The sequence below is a fragment of the Quercus suber genome, unplaced genomic scaffold (genome assembly GCF_002906115.3).
Source record: "Quercus suber isolate HL8 unplaced genomic scaffold, Cork oak 2.0 scaffold_696, whole genome shotgun sequence".
Classification (NCBI taxonomy): domain Eukaryota; kingdom Viridiplantae; phylum Streptophyta; class Magnoliopsida; order Fagales; family Fagaceae; genus Quercus; species Quercus suber.
Genome location: NW_027070137.1, coordinates 143,620 through 161,085, shown reverse-complemented (window position 1 = coordinate 161,085; position 17,466 = coordinate 143,620). Strand labels below are relative to the sequence as shown.

At 34.9% G+C, this 17,466-nt stretch overlaps 2 protein-coding genes across 3 annotated transcripts; both read left to right on the top strand.

Moving 5' to 3' along the window:
* Positions 1-4,886: 4,886 nt before the first annotated feature.
* On the top strand, positions 4,887-16,650 carry LOC112034469 (endoribonuclease YBEY, chloroplastic). 2 transcript variants are annotated; one of them, XM_024067287.2, is made up of 12 exons: positions 4,887-5,433; positions 6,446-6,697; positions 6,772-6,867; positions 7,649-7,826; positions 7,899-7,967; positions 8,048-8,148; positions 8,382-8,474; positions 13,336-13,407; positions 14,618-14,737; positions 14,830-14,880; positions 15,571-15,759; positions 16,262-16,650. In XM_024067287.2, exons 1-12 carry the CDS (start codon positions 5,071-5,073, stop codon positions 16,427-16,429), a joined length of 1,752 nt encoding a protein of 583 aa, XP_023923055.2. In that variant the 5' UTR covers positions 4,887-5,070; the 3' UTR covers positions 16,430-16,650. The 2 variants fall into 2 exon arrangements, with proteins under 2 accessions (XP_023923055.2, XP_023923056.2); XM_024067288.2 differs by lacking the exon at positions 7,899-7,967.
* LOC136064487 (endoribonuclease YBEY, chloroplastic-like) lies at positions 9,597-11,143 on the top strand. The gene is made up of 6 exons (XM_065766270.1): positions 9,597-9,676; positions 9,751-9,846; positions 10,458-10,635; positions 10,712-10,776; positions 10,873-10,957; positions 11,070-11,143. Exons 1-6 carry the CDS (start codon positions 9,641-9,643, stop codon positions 11,141-11,143), a joined length of 534 nt encoding a protein of 177 aa, XP_065622342.1. The 5' UTR covers positions 9,597-9,640.
* Positions 16,651-17,466: the final 816 nt, after the last annotated feature.

Genomic DNA, 17,466 nt, shown 5'->3' with positions numbered 1-17,466 from the left:
AATTCCAACTAATAAAACCCTAATGAACCCTTTTTTAAAGTTATATTTATGTATTTTATTTCCTTAAATAATATAAACCAATAAGTCATGATTTTTGTTAAACATGACTCTCTAGGAGCTGTTTGGTACATCATTTTAAACACATATTTTCAATTTTTAAATAATATTACACGCATTTTTACACATTTTTTTCACCCACATATATTTTTAAAATATTTAAAAACTGTTATTTAAATACACATACCAACCAATCCTAATCTTTATACAAGGAAAATAATACAATTCCATACCCAAATAACCCAAAATAATATCAGCCATCATAAGGCCCAAGCCTATGTGGCCTTGGCCCATCCAAATGATCCTTTTTGGCCCAAACCCAAGCAAATATAACCTATGAGCCGAAAGAATTGCATTGCGCTTCAAGTTTTATCAACGTCGCCAACAGATTTGTTATCCAGACAAAAAAAAAAAAACATCGCCAACAGATTTGAAGCAGTAATATTACTTCTTTTTTTCTTTTCTTTTTTAATTTTAGAAAAAGGCGGCAAATTTCATTAAAGAAAGGTCACACGGGCTTGGATTAGTAAAAAAATATCTCTTATCCACACAAAAACTTCTAACATATTTAGCATATCTAGTAAGGTTTTGAGTAGTAATATTTCTATAGCAAAAAACATGTGAGATGCTAAACTTAACATTATGGGAGTGTTTGTCAAGTAATGATTTTGCGTTTTGCGTTTTTTTATTGGGTTTCACGGCACTGTTCACAAGCCAGCCAAGTACTGAAAAACGCAGCAATAAAGTTTGCTACAGTATTTTGCGTTTTAAAAATTATTTTATTACAGTGTTTTTAGTAATAAGTTTTTAATTTTTAGTAAAATAAGCGGTATTCAAACAGACCCTATATATCAAATAATCAAACGAAAAGAGAGATACCTTCTCTGCTTTTAGAGAACTCATAAAATGAACTTTGAGTCTCCCTCCAAAATTGTCTTTATAATTCTTTTTTCCAGAGAGAAGTAAAGAGCTTTTGCCACTATACAACTGAACGTGGAAAACTAACTTTGTGAGACATTGAAGTAATAACCAAACCTTTCTTGTCTCTGATAATATCCCTGATGTTAACTCATTCTTCTTTCTTAAAAATGGCTCCATCAAAGTTGATCTTACAAATATCAACCAAAGGAGGTTGCCCTTAGTCTTGGGATGCGTGTAAGATCGGAGGGAATATTCAATCAGGAGGAGCTTGGTGTTGTTTCTCAACTAATTTCTCTGAATTTAAGTGGTTTCTAATAATATTACTTTGGTTTCCTCTATTAGTAAAACTAGCTTGTAATCTCATGTATATACATGAATACACTTAAAAATATACAATAAACTGCATAATATAATTCTTATATATATATATATAATTTAAATATTATTGATAGTTGTAGGGTTGGTATTTATGGCCCAAGCCCAAAGACAATTAATTTGTAGAGTATGGGTGAAAAAGATAGGTTAAGTATGGGATTGATAACAACAGATCACAGCTTTCAAACACAAGCTAACAATTATTTGCACGTAAACTGTGATAATCCGAAGAGCTACACTATTTGTTTTTCTGATGAACAAAAATTTTAGGGTTACAATCAAGTTCCCGTCCCCCCCTTCTTGTTAGGAGCTTCCTTCCTTTATATAGTCACTCTTGTCCTCATCTCTATCATCCACGTGTTCATCATCCATGAGTTTGTTGAAGTACATGTCACGTCAGACATCTTCTTTTAGTTCTGTGTGAGTGGCGGTAGGTTATGATGCACTGTTCAGGGGCCTTCTCCACATAAATGCGGCCAGAAAGGTTGTTGCAGTGCATTAAATACGGTGACAGTAGCTTTTCCGTTAGATATTTCTCCATCCTTATCGTTCCATAGCATGCTCAGAGCTTATTTTGATCAGGTGGAGTTTTCGGAAGGTCATTCTGGCCTTTCACACATTCAATTGATCTATGATATTGCGTCAGAGGATTACAACCTCTTCGGACAGGAGATATCCTCTTCGGATTGTGATAATTCTTCCTCCTGAGGGTCCCACTTCCAGCCGGGCTCTGCCTTTTCCATCTTTCTCTTCTCGATCGCCAAATAACCCTTCTATGGGCCTTCGGCCCATTATGTTGGGCCGGACCCTTTTTCCCCCACAATAATTATTTTTATATTTCGTTAACTTTAAAAAAAAAAAAAATTGTAAATATATTATTAGATATAAAATTTAAATTGTCCATTTTTTTTTATTATTATTGTGAAACAGTTTTTTTTTTTTACGATTTATTTATTCTAAACCATTTAGTTTTTGTACTTAATAACTCACTTTGATGAATATTTATGATGTGGTCCCACATTTGATTCTAAAATTAAGAAATAAAACTTTTTAAGAATAAATAATTTAGGACACATGGCGCAAAATTGGAACTCTAATTTAAAATTCTAATTTGAGTTTCTCTCAATTTTACCTATTATTCCCACATAAATTTAGACACATGGCGCAAAATTGTATTATAATTTCAAATTCTAATTCAATTTTCCCTAAGTTTTACCTATTAATATATAAGGTAAACTACGTATTTAGTCCCTATCCTATACACTATATTTCAATTTGATCACTAACCTTTTAATTGTGTCAATTTGGTCCCTAACCTTTCAGTATTGTGTCAATTTAGTCCATACTGTTATCTTTTGAATGAAAATTGATGACATGTCTAGTGGCCAAAATAAAAAATTAGCTTATGTTGATATAACAATAAACTTAAATTTTATTTTGGCCGTTTGCCATGTTAGCAATTTTCATATAAGATATAACGGAATGGACTAAATTGACACGACATTGAAAGGTTAGGGATCAAATTAACACAATTAAAAGGTTAGAGACTAAATTAAAATATGGTTGTGGGTACCTAGGCATGCTCGAAACATCCTAGGCATGCATGCAACCACCTAGGCCGTCCTCGGACGATTTTTGCAACGCTCTAAGCATGCATGGTAACGTCCTAGGCATGCTTGGAAACGTCCTCGGACGGGGTCCTAGGAGTCCCACATCGAAGGAAAACCCCTCCACTTACTGCCTTATAAGATTTGAAGCAAAGGAAATAGTGTACCATTAGTAGTGTACCTAAGCTTTGAAGCGAATAACTATAAACTAATGGTACACTACTTCCTTCGCTTCAAAGCTTATAAGGCAGCAAGTGGGGGGAATTTTCCTTCGATGTGGGACTCCTAGGACACCGTCCGAAGACGTTTCTAAGCATGCCTAGGACGTTGCCATGCATACCTAGGACGTTGCAAAAACCGTCCGAGGACGACCTAGGTGGTTGCATGCATGCCTAAGACGTTCCGAGCATGCCTAGGTATCCATAATGGTATAAAGGTTAGGGATGAAATATGTAGTTTATCCTAATATATATATATATATATACTTAAATTTTATTTTGGCCGTTTACCATGTTAGCAATTTTCATATAAGATATAATGGAATTGACTAAATTGACACGACATTGAAAGGTTAGAGATCAAATTGACACAATTAAAAGGTTAGAGACTAAATTAAAATATGGTATAAAGGTTAGGGACAAAATATATAGTTTATCCTAAAATATATATATATATATATATAGATAACTTATAAATTTGATTTTTTTTTAGTTAGATGATTTATATTGGACTCCTCTTTTTTTACACTAAATTAACTAATTTAGTACAAAATTTAAAAATTTAGATTAGATGGGACACATGACGCAATATTAAACTCTAATTGAAATTCAATTTTTACACTAAATTAACTCACTTAGCACAAAATTCTAAAATTTATATTAGATGAGACACATGCCGCAAAATTATACTCTAATTGAATTTCAATTTGAAATTTAATTGGATTTTCTCTCTACTTTACCTATTATTATATATATAAATATAGATTACAGTATACTAACTTCACATGTAGTATGATTTTGCAAATATTATAATTTCCAAAGACAATTAGTAAATTCAATAAATTTTACCAAAAATTATTGTATATCAGTATAATATTAACTATCGAATTATTAAAATAAATATATAAAAACTTGGTATTTGTTTGTAAAAAGACATTTTGAGAAAGAAATTCAACGAACAATTCAGTTTTTTTTTTTTTTTTTTTTTTGTTCTTTCCAAATATACAGATTTTGCAACCAAAAAAAAAAAAAAAAACTAAAAACCTCCACCTAAACTTGGCACCTTTTTATGAAATTCTAGTAGTCCAATCTCAAGTTCCAAGCTCAAAGTTTGACATATCTCGGAATACTTTTTTTTTTTTGGAGTCATAATGCTTACAACTCCTCCTGCTCGGTAAACTCACCTGTTTGTTACTGTTATTTAAATAATTTTTTTTTTTTTTGGAAAACTTCAATGTATTAACTCAGAAAGACAAACGAACTAGTGGGGGTGTTTAGTAGAGTAGTTTGATATCGGATTTTTGTAGTTTGAAATGAGGTTTTTGACATTTTATAATTTTTTGAAATACACGTGGGCGAAAAAATGTTTAATATTGTTTAAAATGCAAAAATGTAAGTTTGAGTTAAGTGACCAAACCAAGGCATCTTCCTCACAAACAGCAGCCAAACTAGAAGGTTGCCTGGTACAAAATAGAGAAACCCTCACTGAAAACTATGTTTAAACAATATCAAATATTTTTTCACTCACACATATTTTTAAAAAATATAAAAAATATTACTAAAGCAACGTTATCCATCAGAGCTAAATTTCACTTAAAAACTTAAGTTTCTAGAATAATATTTTATATAAATAAAAAAAAAGGGCCAATGAATACCCTTAAAAAATTAGTTAACAAAAACCAACACCCAAAACCTTTGGAGGGAGCTCATTTCATTTGGTTTTGTTTGTAGTACTAGTAGTTGTTTCTCTCTAAACTAGTACTGTCTTTGGGGGAGAGAAAGGTCGTAAGACATTCGTTATCGGTTTCGTTCATGTCACTGTCTCTCACTGTCTAACTCACAAAACCAAAGCAAAACCTTTCACGCCTCTATAACCTATATATGATATATCCATGCTCCCACGCCTCTCACCTCTCCTCCGCACATCCACATTCCCCACTTCAATGGCGCGTGTCATCCCACGCGCCGCCGCTGCCCCTCTCAGCCACACACCGAACGCCGTCGCTTTCGTCCGCCTTCCCTCCGCGCGTTTAGGTTTCGTCGCCAATGCGAACCGTTTCGGCTTCGTCTCTCAGTCCCTGAAACCGTCGATATCGAACGGTCAGGGCTTGAGTCCACTCCGAGGAAGGGTTTGGGCTTCGCAGAGAGAGTACCGGAAAGTGAGGAGGCGTGCGGCGAAGAGCAAAGAGAAGGAGTTGGAGCTCAATGTCAGCATTTGTATCGAAGAAGATTTGCCTGACGATCCTGAAGTTTTGGTACTCTCACTTTCATTTTGTATTTGCATAATTTATAGCTGAAAGAGTGTTCTAATTTCAAAGAATTTTAGGTTCGTTTAAATAGAGCTATGTTTTTGTTCAATCAAATAATTGGCGTGTAATTATGTGTAAATGTTGGAGTTTTTGTTTTTTGAAAATGGCTTCTTCTGCAGTGAGATTTTATGAACAAAAAAAAATGAACCAGAATAGGTTATTGCTATAGGAGCATGTAGAAATTACATGGTGATGTTGAGTACTGTTTGGATAGTCGATAAGCTAATTCCTGTGGATGTCTATCTTATACCGGACGTGGGCATTGTTTGCGAGTCGCATGTCAAAAAATAGTTGCAAGGGATCAAACTGAAATGTAGAAGTTAGTGAAGATTTTAGTAGCTTTAGTTAGATAACATGGTGTATGAGTGTGTTTTTGTGTCAATAAAGGGGTGGGGGAGGCAAAGTTGCTATGAAAGTTAGCTTTTTTTCCCTCCCTTTTTTTTTTTCCTCTGGTTGTTTGAAATGTAGAAAAAAAAGGAAGTGTTGTTAATTTTTAGTTTTATCGACTTCATGTCATACGAGAGAGAGACCCACGTTATCTAAAATCTTCACGCGGCTACATAGTAAATGATTGCATTCTGGATACCTCTTTTATTTTTTGGATGAATTTTTGTCTCCTTTATTTTCTTTTTCACATTGCAGCGCATAAATTGTAGAGTTATCATATAAGGTTATTGTTTTGAATTTGGGTTGAACTTGGTTACTTCTAAGTTGAATTTTTTATGATAAAGTATTATATTAGCACTTGAGTAATGGAGCAAGCCTTGCAAGTTCACAATGATTTCCCAACACCCCCCCCCCCCTCTTTAAAATAGCTATGGGAAGTTCTTCCTCATAGAGTAGACTATAGAGGGAACACGAATACATGACGCATATGACATTATTTATGCAATATTTCAGGTGTTTTCCTTTTGATCGATGATTTGACTCGTCTGTTTGCCTTTTGTACATGCTGCAGAGTATTGCAGAGATGCTTCGTTTAAATGTTCCAATGGCTATGAAGCTGGCATTTGATGGCTTAAAAGATTCAACATACAAAACAAGGGATACTGCTATAAATGATGTTGGTGGATTTGAAAGTGTTGAGCTGTCTGTGCTTCTTTGCAATGATGAGTTTATTCGCGAACTTAATAAAGAATGGAGGGATGAGGATCATGCCACTGATGTTCTCTCCATGTCAGAACATGTCCCTGAACTTAAGCTTCCAATTGTAAGAACACAAAGCCATTAATAAAAGGATTTGTCTTTAGTGATAAAATGCTTGACATTTTCCCATCTTTTCAGCTTATGTTAGGTGACATCGTAATTTCTGTTGAGACAGCTGCAAGACAAGCAGAGGAAAGAGGGCACACTCTTCTTGATGAGATACGCATCCTCATGGTTCGTTTAGGGATATTTTTAGTACTATTTTTTTTTTCTCAAGTTATGTGTTTTACTAGCATGATCTATGTTCTGTTATGATTATCTTCAAGCTGTATCACTGTTCTCTTATGCTAATACTAAGAGTTTTTGCAGATCTCTTAAAAATTCATATACCAATTTGGAAAGAAAGAAATTTATAAGAATCAAATTGCTGGTAATATATATATTATGAGAAATAAATTTTATTAAAGAAGCGGAACAACATCATGTAGACAAGACGTGTACATAAGCTATTCCTAAAGAATGAGAACTGCAATCTAAATGAGAATGAATCAATTAAATCTGCAATAGAATGTAACTCATTTGGACCACCATTCATACAATGACATCATAAAAGAAGATTACAACTGGATAACCAAGACTCCCACATCCTTGAATGTGCAACAAGTCCTCTTCCTCCACAAAGTCTACAATAGGTATAACGTGGATGGGTTCCCAATGAAGGAAGAATTTTATTAAACCAATTCCTCAAATTAGGTTCCAAATAAAGGACTTGTTAACTGTGATAGCTGTAGCTGGATCTTAATTTTCCAGAAGGTGTGCAGACCGCAGTGACAAAACCATGAAAATGTAAGAGGACATATAGATGTGAGCTGTGCTGTTTTCTGATTCCAATAGTTCCTTTGTGATGAAAGCCATATTTGGAACTGATTGTCTTCATCCATACAGTAGCCCATTTATATGTAGGTATAGGTACAGTGTGCTACTTGAGAACCGTAGCTACCTATTGTCCCTGCAGGTTCATGGATTGTTACATCTTTTGGGATTTGATCATGAGCTTAGTGAAGAGGCTGAAGCAGAAATGGAGAAGGAAGAGGAACTTCTTTTGAAGAGTCTTGGATGGAAGGGGAAAGGATTAATTCAGAGTGCATATGATGCTGAAAATAGTGCATACTCTCATAAAGAAAATACAGATGGTAATTTCTGTTTATCAATTATGTTGTTTCAGTGTTCTTTTGAGAATAATCTTACAGTCGGATTTTCAAAAGACAGGAAGAAAGAAGGCAGTCTTCGATTTTATAAACCAAAGTTCAAATACATCTTTTGTGATATGGATGGTGAGATCACGCTTATGATACCCTTTAAATTTTTTGCATTCTGTTCTTAGCTTATAACAGATTTCTTTTTTATATGCAAGGTACATTGCTAAACAGCAAAAGTCAAGTTACGCCAGCAAATGCCAAGGCGTTGAAAGAGGCCATGTCAAGGGGTGTGAAAGTAGTGATAGCCACTGGAAAAGTAAGTAAATTCTATTTCATACTATCATGAAGTTATGATATAAGTGTGTTTCAATATCATTCCATATATTGTCAAATACCATTTCTATTCTTCTTACCCTTGGTCATTTCAGTCATGCATCTTTCTGTGCTTAGCAGCTGTGCTGCATTAGTTCTTGTATATTTTTTCTTTCCTGTTGGAGAATGATTTTTGTCCGACTGATCTTCAGTTATTAATTTTATGTTTGGGTTCAGGCTCGTCCAGCTGTGATAGAAAGTTTAAAGATGGTAGATTTAGCTGGAAAAGATGGCATTGTTTCGGAATTTTCTCCTGGGGTTTTCTTACAGGTTTATCTTTCCCCCTTTTGTTCTTTCATCTTTCAGCATCTTCCATGTTTTCAATAAGGGCCTGATTGGATTGAGGGGGAAGGGAGAGGGAGTGGAGGAGAGTTGACTGAAAATAGGCTAATTTTGGGCCAATTCTACTCTACTCCCCCTCCCTCCCCCTCAATCCAAATGGACCATAAGGTTACTTCGTATCCTGATGTTGAGTGTGTTCAGCAAAGAATTGTATCTCTGTTCACAGACATGCTTACTCTTCTGCTTAGAGAGCACTTATCCCTCTTTTTTTTGTTTTTCATTTTGACATATACGTCCAAGATTACTTTTACATGCATATCTATGTAAGTATTTTTGTTCATAACATACTTTATTTGCATTAGAACTTTGACATACTACTTTGTGTTGTATGCCCTTGGTACAAGTTTGGCGAGGGCATTATAGTAATAATTTGGTTTGTACCTTCTCTATGTAAGCCTTGAAATTACATCTGGTCCATGTCCCTGACCCTGTCCTTGGCAACCTTCCCAGTGTTGATGGAATTAAACTCAGCTTCAATGCCTTCATTCTTAAAGGAATCTATAACAGCAGGATTTACCAAATGTAGTGGCTGTAAATGTTCTAATGTCATCAAAAGGGTCTGTGATGGTTAAGGTGGCTTTAGAGATTCTCCAACTACTTAGAAGGTAGAAAGGGCACTAGGCAGACTCATTCTCTTCATAGTAACAAATTTGTGAATTGGGTATTATTTAGCCATCAATTTTTTATTTGAATGTTGTCTGGGAAAGTTCAGAAGAATGATGGAAATTTTTTGGGAAGCCAATGATGTCACCTGAACTTGGAAAATTATTTGGTATCAAATTTATGGAAAAGAATGTCAAGGGCCATAATTGAATAAATTGACAATAATTTCTTCCCTAGTAACTCATAATGTCACAATTTAGAATCGGACATTTTCTCGGGTTTGTGAACTTTAAGTTTCTAACTGTATATGAGGTCTTAAATATGTTTATTGAGTCAGAAATCTTAATTTCTCATCACAGTGGGTATAAATATTCACTTGGAACTTTTCTTCTACCAAATTTTTTTTTTTTACTAGGTTTTTTTTTTTTTTTTTTTTTTTTTAACTTAATAAAGAATGGAGGGATGAGGATCATGCCACTGATGTTCTCTCCATGTCAGAACATGTCCCTGAACTTAAGCTTCCAATTGTAAGAACACAAAGCCATTAATAAAAGGATTTGTCTTTAGTGATAAAATGCTTGACATTTTCCCATCTTTTCAGCTTATGTTAGGTGACATCGTAATTTCTGTTGAGACAGCTGCAAGACAAGCAGAGGAAAGAGGGCACACTCTTCTTGATGAGATACGCATCCTCATGGTTCGTTTAGGGATATTTTTAGTACTATTTTTTTTTTTCTCAAGTTATGTGTTTTACTAGCATGATCTATTTTCTGTTATGATTATCTTCAAGTTGTATCACTGTTCTCTTATGCTAATACTAAGAGTTTTTGCAGATCTCTTAAAAATTCATATACCAATTTGGAAAGAAAGAAATTTATAAGAATCAAATTGCTGGTAATATATATTATGGGAAATAAATTTTATTAAAGACTCCCACATCCTTGAATGTGCAACGAGTCCTCCTCCCTCCACAAAGTCTACAATAGGCATAACGTGGCTGGGTTCCCAATGAAGGAAGAATTTTATTAAACCAATTCCTCAAATTAGGTTCCAAATAAAGGACTTGTTAACTCTGATAGCTGTAGCTGGATCTTAATTTTCCAGAAGGTGTGCAGACCGCAGTGACAAAACCATGAAAAAGTAAGAGGACATATAGATGTGAGCTGTGCTGTTTTCTGATTCCAATAGTCCCTTTGTGATGAAAGCCATATTTGGAACTGATTGTCTTCATCATACAGTAGCCCATTTATATGTAGGTATAGGTACAGTGTGCTACTTGAGAACCATAACTACCTATTGTCCCTGCAGGTTCATGGATTGTTACATCTTTTGGGATTTGATCATGAGCTTAGTGAAGAGGCTGAAGCAGAAATGGAGAAGGAAGAGGAACTTCTTTTGAAGAGTCTTGGATGGAAGGGGAAAGGATTAATTCAGAGTGCATATGATGCTGAAAATAGTGCATACTCTCATAAGGAAAATACAGATGGTAATTTCTGTTTATCAATTATGTTGTTTCAGTGTTCTTTTGAGAATAATCTTACAGTCGGATTTTCAAAAGACAGGAAGAAAGAAGGCAGTCTTCGATTTTATAAACCAAAGTTCAAATACATCTTTTGTGATATGGATGGTGAGATCACGCTTATGATACCCTTTAAATTTTTTGCATTCTGTTCTTAGCTTATAACAGATTTCTTTTTTATATGCAAGGTACATTGCTAAACAGCAAAAGTCAAGTTACGCCAGCAAATGCCCGGGCGTTGAAAGAGGCCATGTCAAGGGGTGTGAAAGTAGTGATAGCCACTGGAAAAGTAAGTAAATTCTATTTCATACTATCATGAAGTTATGATATAAGTGTGTTTCAATATCATTCCATATATTGTCAAATATCATTTCTATTCTTCTTACCCTTGGTCATTTCAGTCATGCATCTTTCTGTGCTTAGCAGCTGTGCTGCATTAGTTCTTGTATATTTTTTCTTTCCTGTTGGAGAATGATTTTTGTCCGACTGATGTTCAGTTATTAATTTTATGCTTGGGTTCAGGCTCGTCCAGCTGTGATAGAAAGTTTAAAGATGGTAGATTTAGCTGGAAAAGATGGCATTGTTTCGGAATTTTCTCCTGGGGTTTTCTTGCAGGTTTATCTTTTCCCCTTTTGTTCTTTCATCTTTCAGCATCTTCCATGTTTTCAATAAGGGCCCGATTGGATTGAGGGGGAAGGGAGGGGGAGTGGAGGGGGGTAGAGTAGAGTTGACTGAAAATAGGCTAATTTTGGGCCAATTCTACTCTACTCCCCCTCCCTCCCCCTCAATCCAAATGGACCATAAGGTTACTTCGTATCTTGATGTTGAGTGTGTACAGCAAAGAATTGTATCTCTGTTCACAGATGTGCCTGCTCTTCTGCTCAGAGAGCACTTATCCCTCTTTTTTTTGTTTTTCATTTTGACATATATGTCCAAGATTACTTTTACATGCATATCTATATAAGTATTTTTGTTCATAACATACTTTATTTGCATTAGAACTTTGACATACTACTTTGAGTTGTATGCCCTTGGTACAAGTTTGGCGAGGGCATCATAATAATAATGTGGTTTGTACCTTCTCGATATAAGCTGTGAAATTACATCTGGTCCATGTCCCTGACCCTGTCCTTGGCAACCTTCCCGGTGTTGATGGAATTAAACTCAGCTTCAATGCCTTCATTCTTAAAGGAATCTATAACAGCAGGATTTACCAAATGTAGTGGCTATAAATGTTCTAATGTCATCAAAAGGGTCTGTGATGGTTAAGGTGGCTTTAGAGATTCTCCAACTACTTAGAAGGTAGAAAGGGCACTAGGCAGACTCATTCTCTTCATAGTAACAAATTTGTGAATTGGTTATTATTTAGCCATCAATTTTTTATTTGAATGTTGTCTGGGAAAGTTCAGAAGAATGATGGAAATTTTTTGGGAAGCCAATGATGTCATCTGAACTTGGAAAATTATTTGGTATCAAATTTATGGAAAAGAATGTCAAGGGCCATAATTGAATAAATTAACAATAATTTCTTCCCTCGTAACTCATAATGTCACAATTTAGAATCGGACATTTTCCCAGGTTTGTGAACTTTAAGTTTCTAACTGTATATGAGGTCTTAAATATGTTTATTGAGTCAGAAATCTTAATTTCTCATCACAGTGGGTATGAATATTCACTTGGAACTTTTCTTCTACCAAATATTTTTTTTTACTGGTTTTTTTTTTTTGATAAGTAATAAATTTTATTGAAAAGAGATTACTTCATGCAAAATGGCATAAAGTAGCCTAAAGAATTACAAACGGAAACAGAAAATTATATACAATGAAAAAGAGACTCAATGAACAAAGGAATAGAATCTCTATTCGTGAGTCCCCAAGCTTGAGAGTTGAGACCAATCAAACAAAGTCCCAACAAAAAGAGCTAGAAGCTGGTCACTAGAATTCTCCAAATCCTCAAATGTTCTTCCATTCTATTCTTGCCAAAGAGTCCACATCAAACAAAGTGGAACCAAGTTCCAAATATCCAATGAATATTTTCCAAACCAATTCTTCCAACCAAACAAAACATCTTTCACACTCCCTAGCAACACCCAGGAGATACCAAAAGACCTCATTACAAAACACCACAAATGGTAGGCCACCTTGCAATGAATCAAAAGGAGATTCACCCCCTCCCCACTACACCGACGAATACAGCACCAATCCACTATAGTATATCCTTTCTTCCTATAATTGTCACAAGGATCTTCCCCCATGCCAACATCCAAATAAAAAAAGATACTCTCCAAGGAGATATCCTCTAGAAGGCATATCAATTGAATAAACAAGGAACTAACTGGACTTTCATTCTGTGTATTTATTCCTTCTAAACTACTGTAAAGTCAGAAGAGACACGTAGGTTCTGCTTAAAGTTGGAAGTGCTAAATCATAAATTTTGAAGAGTCTATTACAACTTATAATTGTAAATTCCTTCTAGGTCAATTATAAGTTAATGACTCTCTCTCTAAGGATGACTCAATCTCTAAGTTCCTTATTAGCATATTAACTTGTACAAAATGAAATGACAATTTTAATCCTACATATATATATATATATATATATATATTTGCAGTCTTGAATCTGTCTCAAATTTTTGGTTCCTTACGGTCTGTTCTCTACTTGATTCCAGGGACTGATTGTTTATGGTAGACAAGGTCGGGAAATATTTAGAAGGAATTTAGATCCAGATGTCTGCAGAGAGGTAATCTTCACTGTTCTTTGATACTAAATCACATAGGCATGCTATCTTACTTAACACACACCGTAACGATAAAGGAACTTATGATACACAGATTTGATAATTTTATGTAGGCTAAAATACATTTTAGCCCCTCTAAGCTTATGTTTCTAGTGAGTTCATCCCTAAAATTCCAATTTGAATAATTAAAACCTTGAAGTTTTGATGTGTTGTCGATATAATCCCATATAGCATCATCAACAATGGTCTGTTTTGTGTCATATGAAGCATCACTAGAATGTAAATGATGCTGTTTTGGCAAGTAGAAATTTTGAGTTGAATATGGTATGACTTACGTAAAATGAAAATTTACTAGAGAAATCAAGGTGTGTGCTATTCAACCACTGTATCTTCTGGGTTTAAAGAACATGTATTTTTGTTTTCTCTCTCTCCCCCTCCCCCTCTCTCTCAAGCTTCATTCGTAAAATTATAACTAGATCAAAATTGAATACAAATATTTTACAAAAAAAGGTCTGAGAACAGGAAAAAAAAAATGATAAAATTTGACACCAAGGTTCTGAGTGATCATGGTGGGGTGGTTGCTGAGAATGCCAGTAAGAATTTTGAAAATATTATTACTGTTGCATCGGCATTGGTATGCAAGGAACAGAATGATTTTGAAATTATCTTTGATTAATAATTCGCATGCAATATTATCTCTTTGTTTCTTCCACTTTGTGCTTCCTCTGGTCCTGATCTCCCCTTCTTTCTCTCACTTGCACTTCCAGATTTCTTCTTGAGAAAAAAGAGTAAACATGTAAATGGTTTTATGCTCATGTGGAAGGTCATGTCAAATCTGACATTCCTAATGTTAGCAGTATTAAACGGAAGGATATTGTTGAGAACAAACCAAAAGTTAAAAGTTGAAACTATTTAAACTAGAGAACATCATGAACTAAATTTAAAGCAGACCCATACCTGAATGGACCAAAATGTATTTTAGCCATGCATGTATCTTTGTTCTGTATTTTTATTTGTTGTCTCTTTGTCCTTTAGATAGCTTATGTTTTATTTAATAAAAAAGAAAGGCTTTTGAAGGGCTCATATTTTGGACCAAAGACAGATTTTAGTTTTGTAAACTAAAAACTTTAACAAACCTGCAATATTCTGTTGCTTCATTGGGAAGATTCTTATTCACTGTTGCATAAAGCAAAAAAATTGTGTTATTTTGCAGACCTATCTTTATTCTTGGGAGAATAAAGTTCCTCTCGTAGCATTCACCAAAGATCGATGCTTAACCCTATTTGATCACCCACTAGTTGACTCAATGCACACCATATATCATGAGTCAAAGGTGCCTCATATAATTTTTTTCCCCTCTTGATTTATTATGGTTATTGTGTAGAGGCTTCTTCATTTGTATAATTTACAAGAAAATCTTAACAGGCAGAGGTCATTCCTTCAGTTGAGAGTCTCTTGGCTGCAGCTGAGATACAGGTATGCTCTAGGCACAGATATAGTTTCTATGCCCCTCTCATCTAATTTGGGAGACTGATGTTGTTGATTAGTTACATGCATGATACATTGCATGGCACCAAAAGGTGCTGTGACAAATTAAGGTTGGACCACTATGTTAAGTTGCTGGCATTGACTGCCCATTTTCTTCAGTGTAAATTCACTGGAAGATGCTCATTTTTAGATTCATTGCAATCCCTTTGAAACTTTATCCATGCATTTATATTTTTGTGCATTCCTTAATTGTTCAATTTATTTGCATCATGCTTTTCCTGTCAATGATAATCAAAATTAGTAGCAACATAGGTTCTGCTCCTGAATCCCTTGTGATTGAAACATACACCACTTTTTTTCGAGGAAAAACTACATTGAAAGGAAATCATTTGCCTTTACAATTGATCCCACTTGGTCTTAAGCAAACAACCCAACCAAAATAATACACCTGTCTCTGTTGCCTGGGTTCTTATTAGTCCAAAACAATCCAGTACTCAGGAGCACCCTGAACCTACTCATGAATGTGGCCCCATGTGTGGGACCCACATTATAAGATTAAGGAGCATGACACTCCTGCTGTACCAAACTTAAAAAGAAAAGAAAAAAAATTAAAAAAAAAAAGGTACTGCTGGTGTACCAGATAATGACTCCTTTTCATGACATCTTTTGAATTCACAGAAAGTGATCTTCATAGACACTGCTGAGGGAGTGTCGACTACTTTGCGGCCATACTGGTCAGAAGCATTGAGAGATCGTGCAACTGTTGTTCAAGCTGTACCAGACATGCTTGAAATTGTTCCCCATGGGACCTCTAAAGGGGGTGGAGTGAAAATACTGCTTGATCATTTGGGAATCACGGCAAAAGAGGTATGGACCATAATATATCTTCTCCTAAGATTTTTTTTTAGGTAATAAAATTTTATTGAAAAGAGACTACTTCATGTAAAAAGGCATGAAGTAGCCTGAAGAATTATAAAAAATACAAAAGGTTATGAATGCACATGTCGTGTCCCCTCCCCCCCCCCCCTTATGAATGCACATGTCGTGTCCCCCCCCCCCCCCCCCCTCTCTCTCTCTCTCTCTTCTAAACACACATGGTCAATGTTAGAGACTATCAATTCCTTATACTGCTTTTTGGCATCTTGAGGTGCAGCATGGATTTCATTGAACTGATAAAGATGGTCAGTATAATATTCATTAATCATTACTATGTAAAAAGGTTGAACTACAACAATGTTAGCCGTTCAAACCCCAAATGTACTAAGCTTGTAGATGTTCAGGTTACTATAATTACATCATATATTTCCTTTGTTGGGGATGTGCCAATATCTGACTCTACACCTGACTGATTTAATCACTTATCCTTTAGATAATGGCTATTGGTGATGGGGAAAATGACATTGAGATGCTTGAGCTGGCTATGTTAGGCATTGCTCTTAGTAATGGATCAGAGAAGACAAAAGCTGTCGCTAATGCAATTGGTGTCAGCAATGATGAAGATGGTGTTGCTGATGCCATATATCGGTATGCGTTCTGAGCTTCAGTTCAAGCATGAAAATTTGGACTAGAATAAATAGATACAAGGGAGGCATCCCAATGTTGTATTCACTCATTTTTGTTATTTTCCTCTTCAAAGAAACACTAAATGAGCTTAGCTAGAAAGGCAATAAGTTTTGTCAATTTTTACTGATCAAATCAGATTTGAAAAGCTTAAAAAATAATCATACTTGAAATAAATTTTATCTTTGGGGTTTTCAAGTGACTTTTGTTGTGGAATCATTCTTAGTATTTATAAAAATCATCAATTACATCATGATTGCTTTCGGAGTTCTGTAAACATATTTCTATTTATATAGCAAAAGCAAAAATGTAAACAGTATGTATAGGCCTATTGCTAGTTGATTGAGACTAAAATCAAGGACAATAATGGTGATTTTCCTTGATTTTAGTCAACCAGGATATATACAATAAATTTGAAAATACCAAGGATCTGTTTGAATACCGCTTATTTTGCTAAAAACTGAAAACGTTGTTGCAAAATAATTTTTAAATATATGAATAGTGTCATGGGACTCATTTTTAATGAAAATTTTGTTAAAAAAAGAGGTTGTAGGTCCCGTGAATAGTGCATGGGACCCAATCGAAAAAAAAAAAAAAAGTGAAACGCTGGACATGGAACGCAGACGCAGTATCCAAATGGGTACTAAGTATGCTAACATCTTCCCTCAAAGTCGAGGTGGTGTGGAGGAAGCCATCTTGAATTTGGAGACAATCTCAGAGACAATCTGATGGATGCAATTTGGTGAACACATCAACAAGCTAGTCTTTAGAGGATATTGAGAGCAACTGAAGATACTAATGTACTAACCTGGCTCTGATACCCTGTTGAAATTAGGAACAAAGAGCAAGAAATAACATAATAGAGATACAAGACAAGCGAACTGTGTAGAATTTATATCTGTATATCTTGTATATCTTTTGTATGGGAATTGAACAGTATATAACTATATGTAGGCCTGTTGCTAGTTGACTAGAGGAAACAAAGAATCCTAGATTTTAGCTAATCAGGATATA

Bases quoted from the DNA above. Each gene is read 5' to 3' on its own strand.
- LOC136064487 (XM_065766270.1), top strand. From the start codon at position 9,641: ATGTCAGAACATGTCCCTGAACTTAAGCTTCCAATT. The intron at 9,677-9,750 runs GTAAGAACACAA...CCATCTTTTCAG, and splicing joins CTGAACTTAAGCTTCCAATT to CTTATGTTAGGTGACATCGT. The intron at 10,958-11,069 runs GTAAGTAAATTC...TGGTCATTTCAG, and splicing joins TAGTGATAGCCACTGGAAAA to TCATGCATCTTTCTGTGCTT.
- LOC112034469 (XM_024067287.2), top strand. From the start codon at position 5,071: ATGCTCCCACGCCTCTCACCTCTCCTCCGCACATCCACATTCCCCACT. The intron at 7,827-7,898 runs GTAATTTCTGTT...GATTTTCAAAAG, and splicing joins TCATAAAGAAAATACAGATG to ACAGGAAGAAAGAAGGCAGT. The intron at 8,475-13,335 runs GTTTATCTTTCC...ACTTGATTCCAG, and splicing joins CTCCTGGGGTTTTCTTACAG to GGACTGATTGTTTATGGTAG.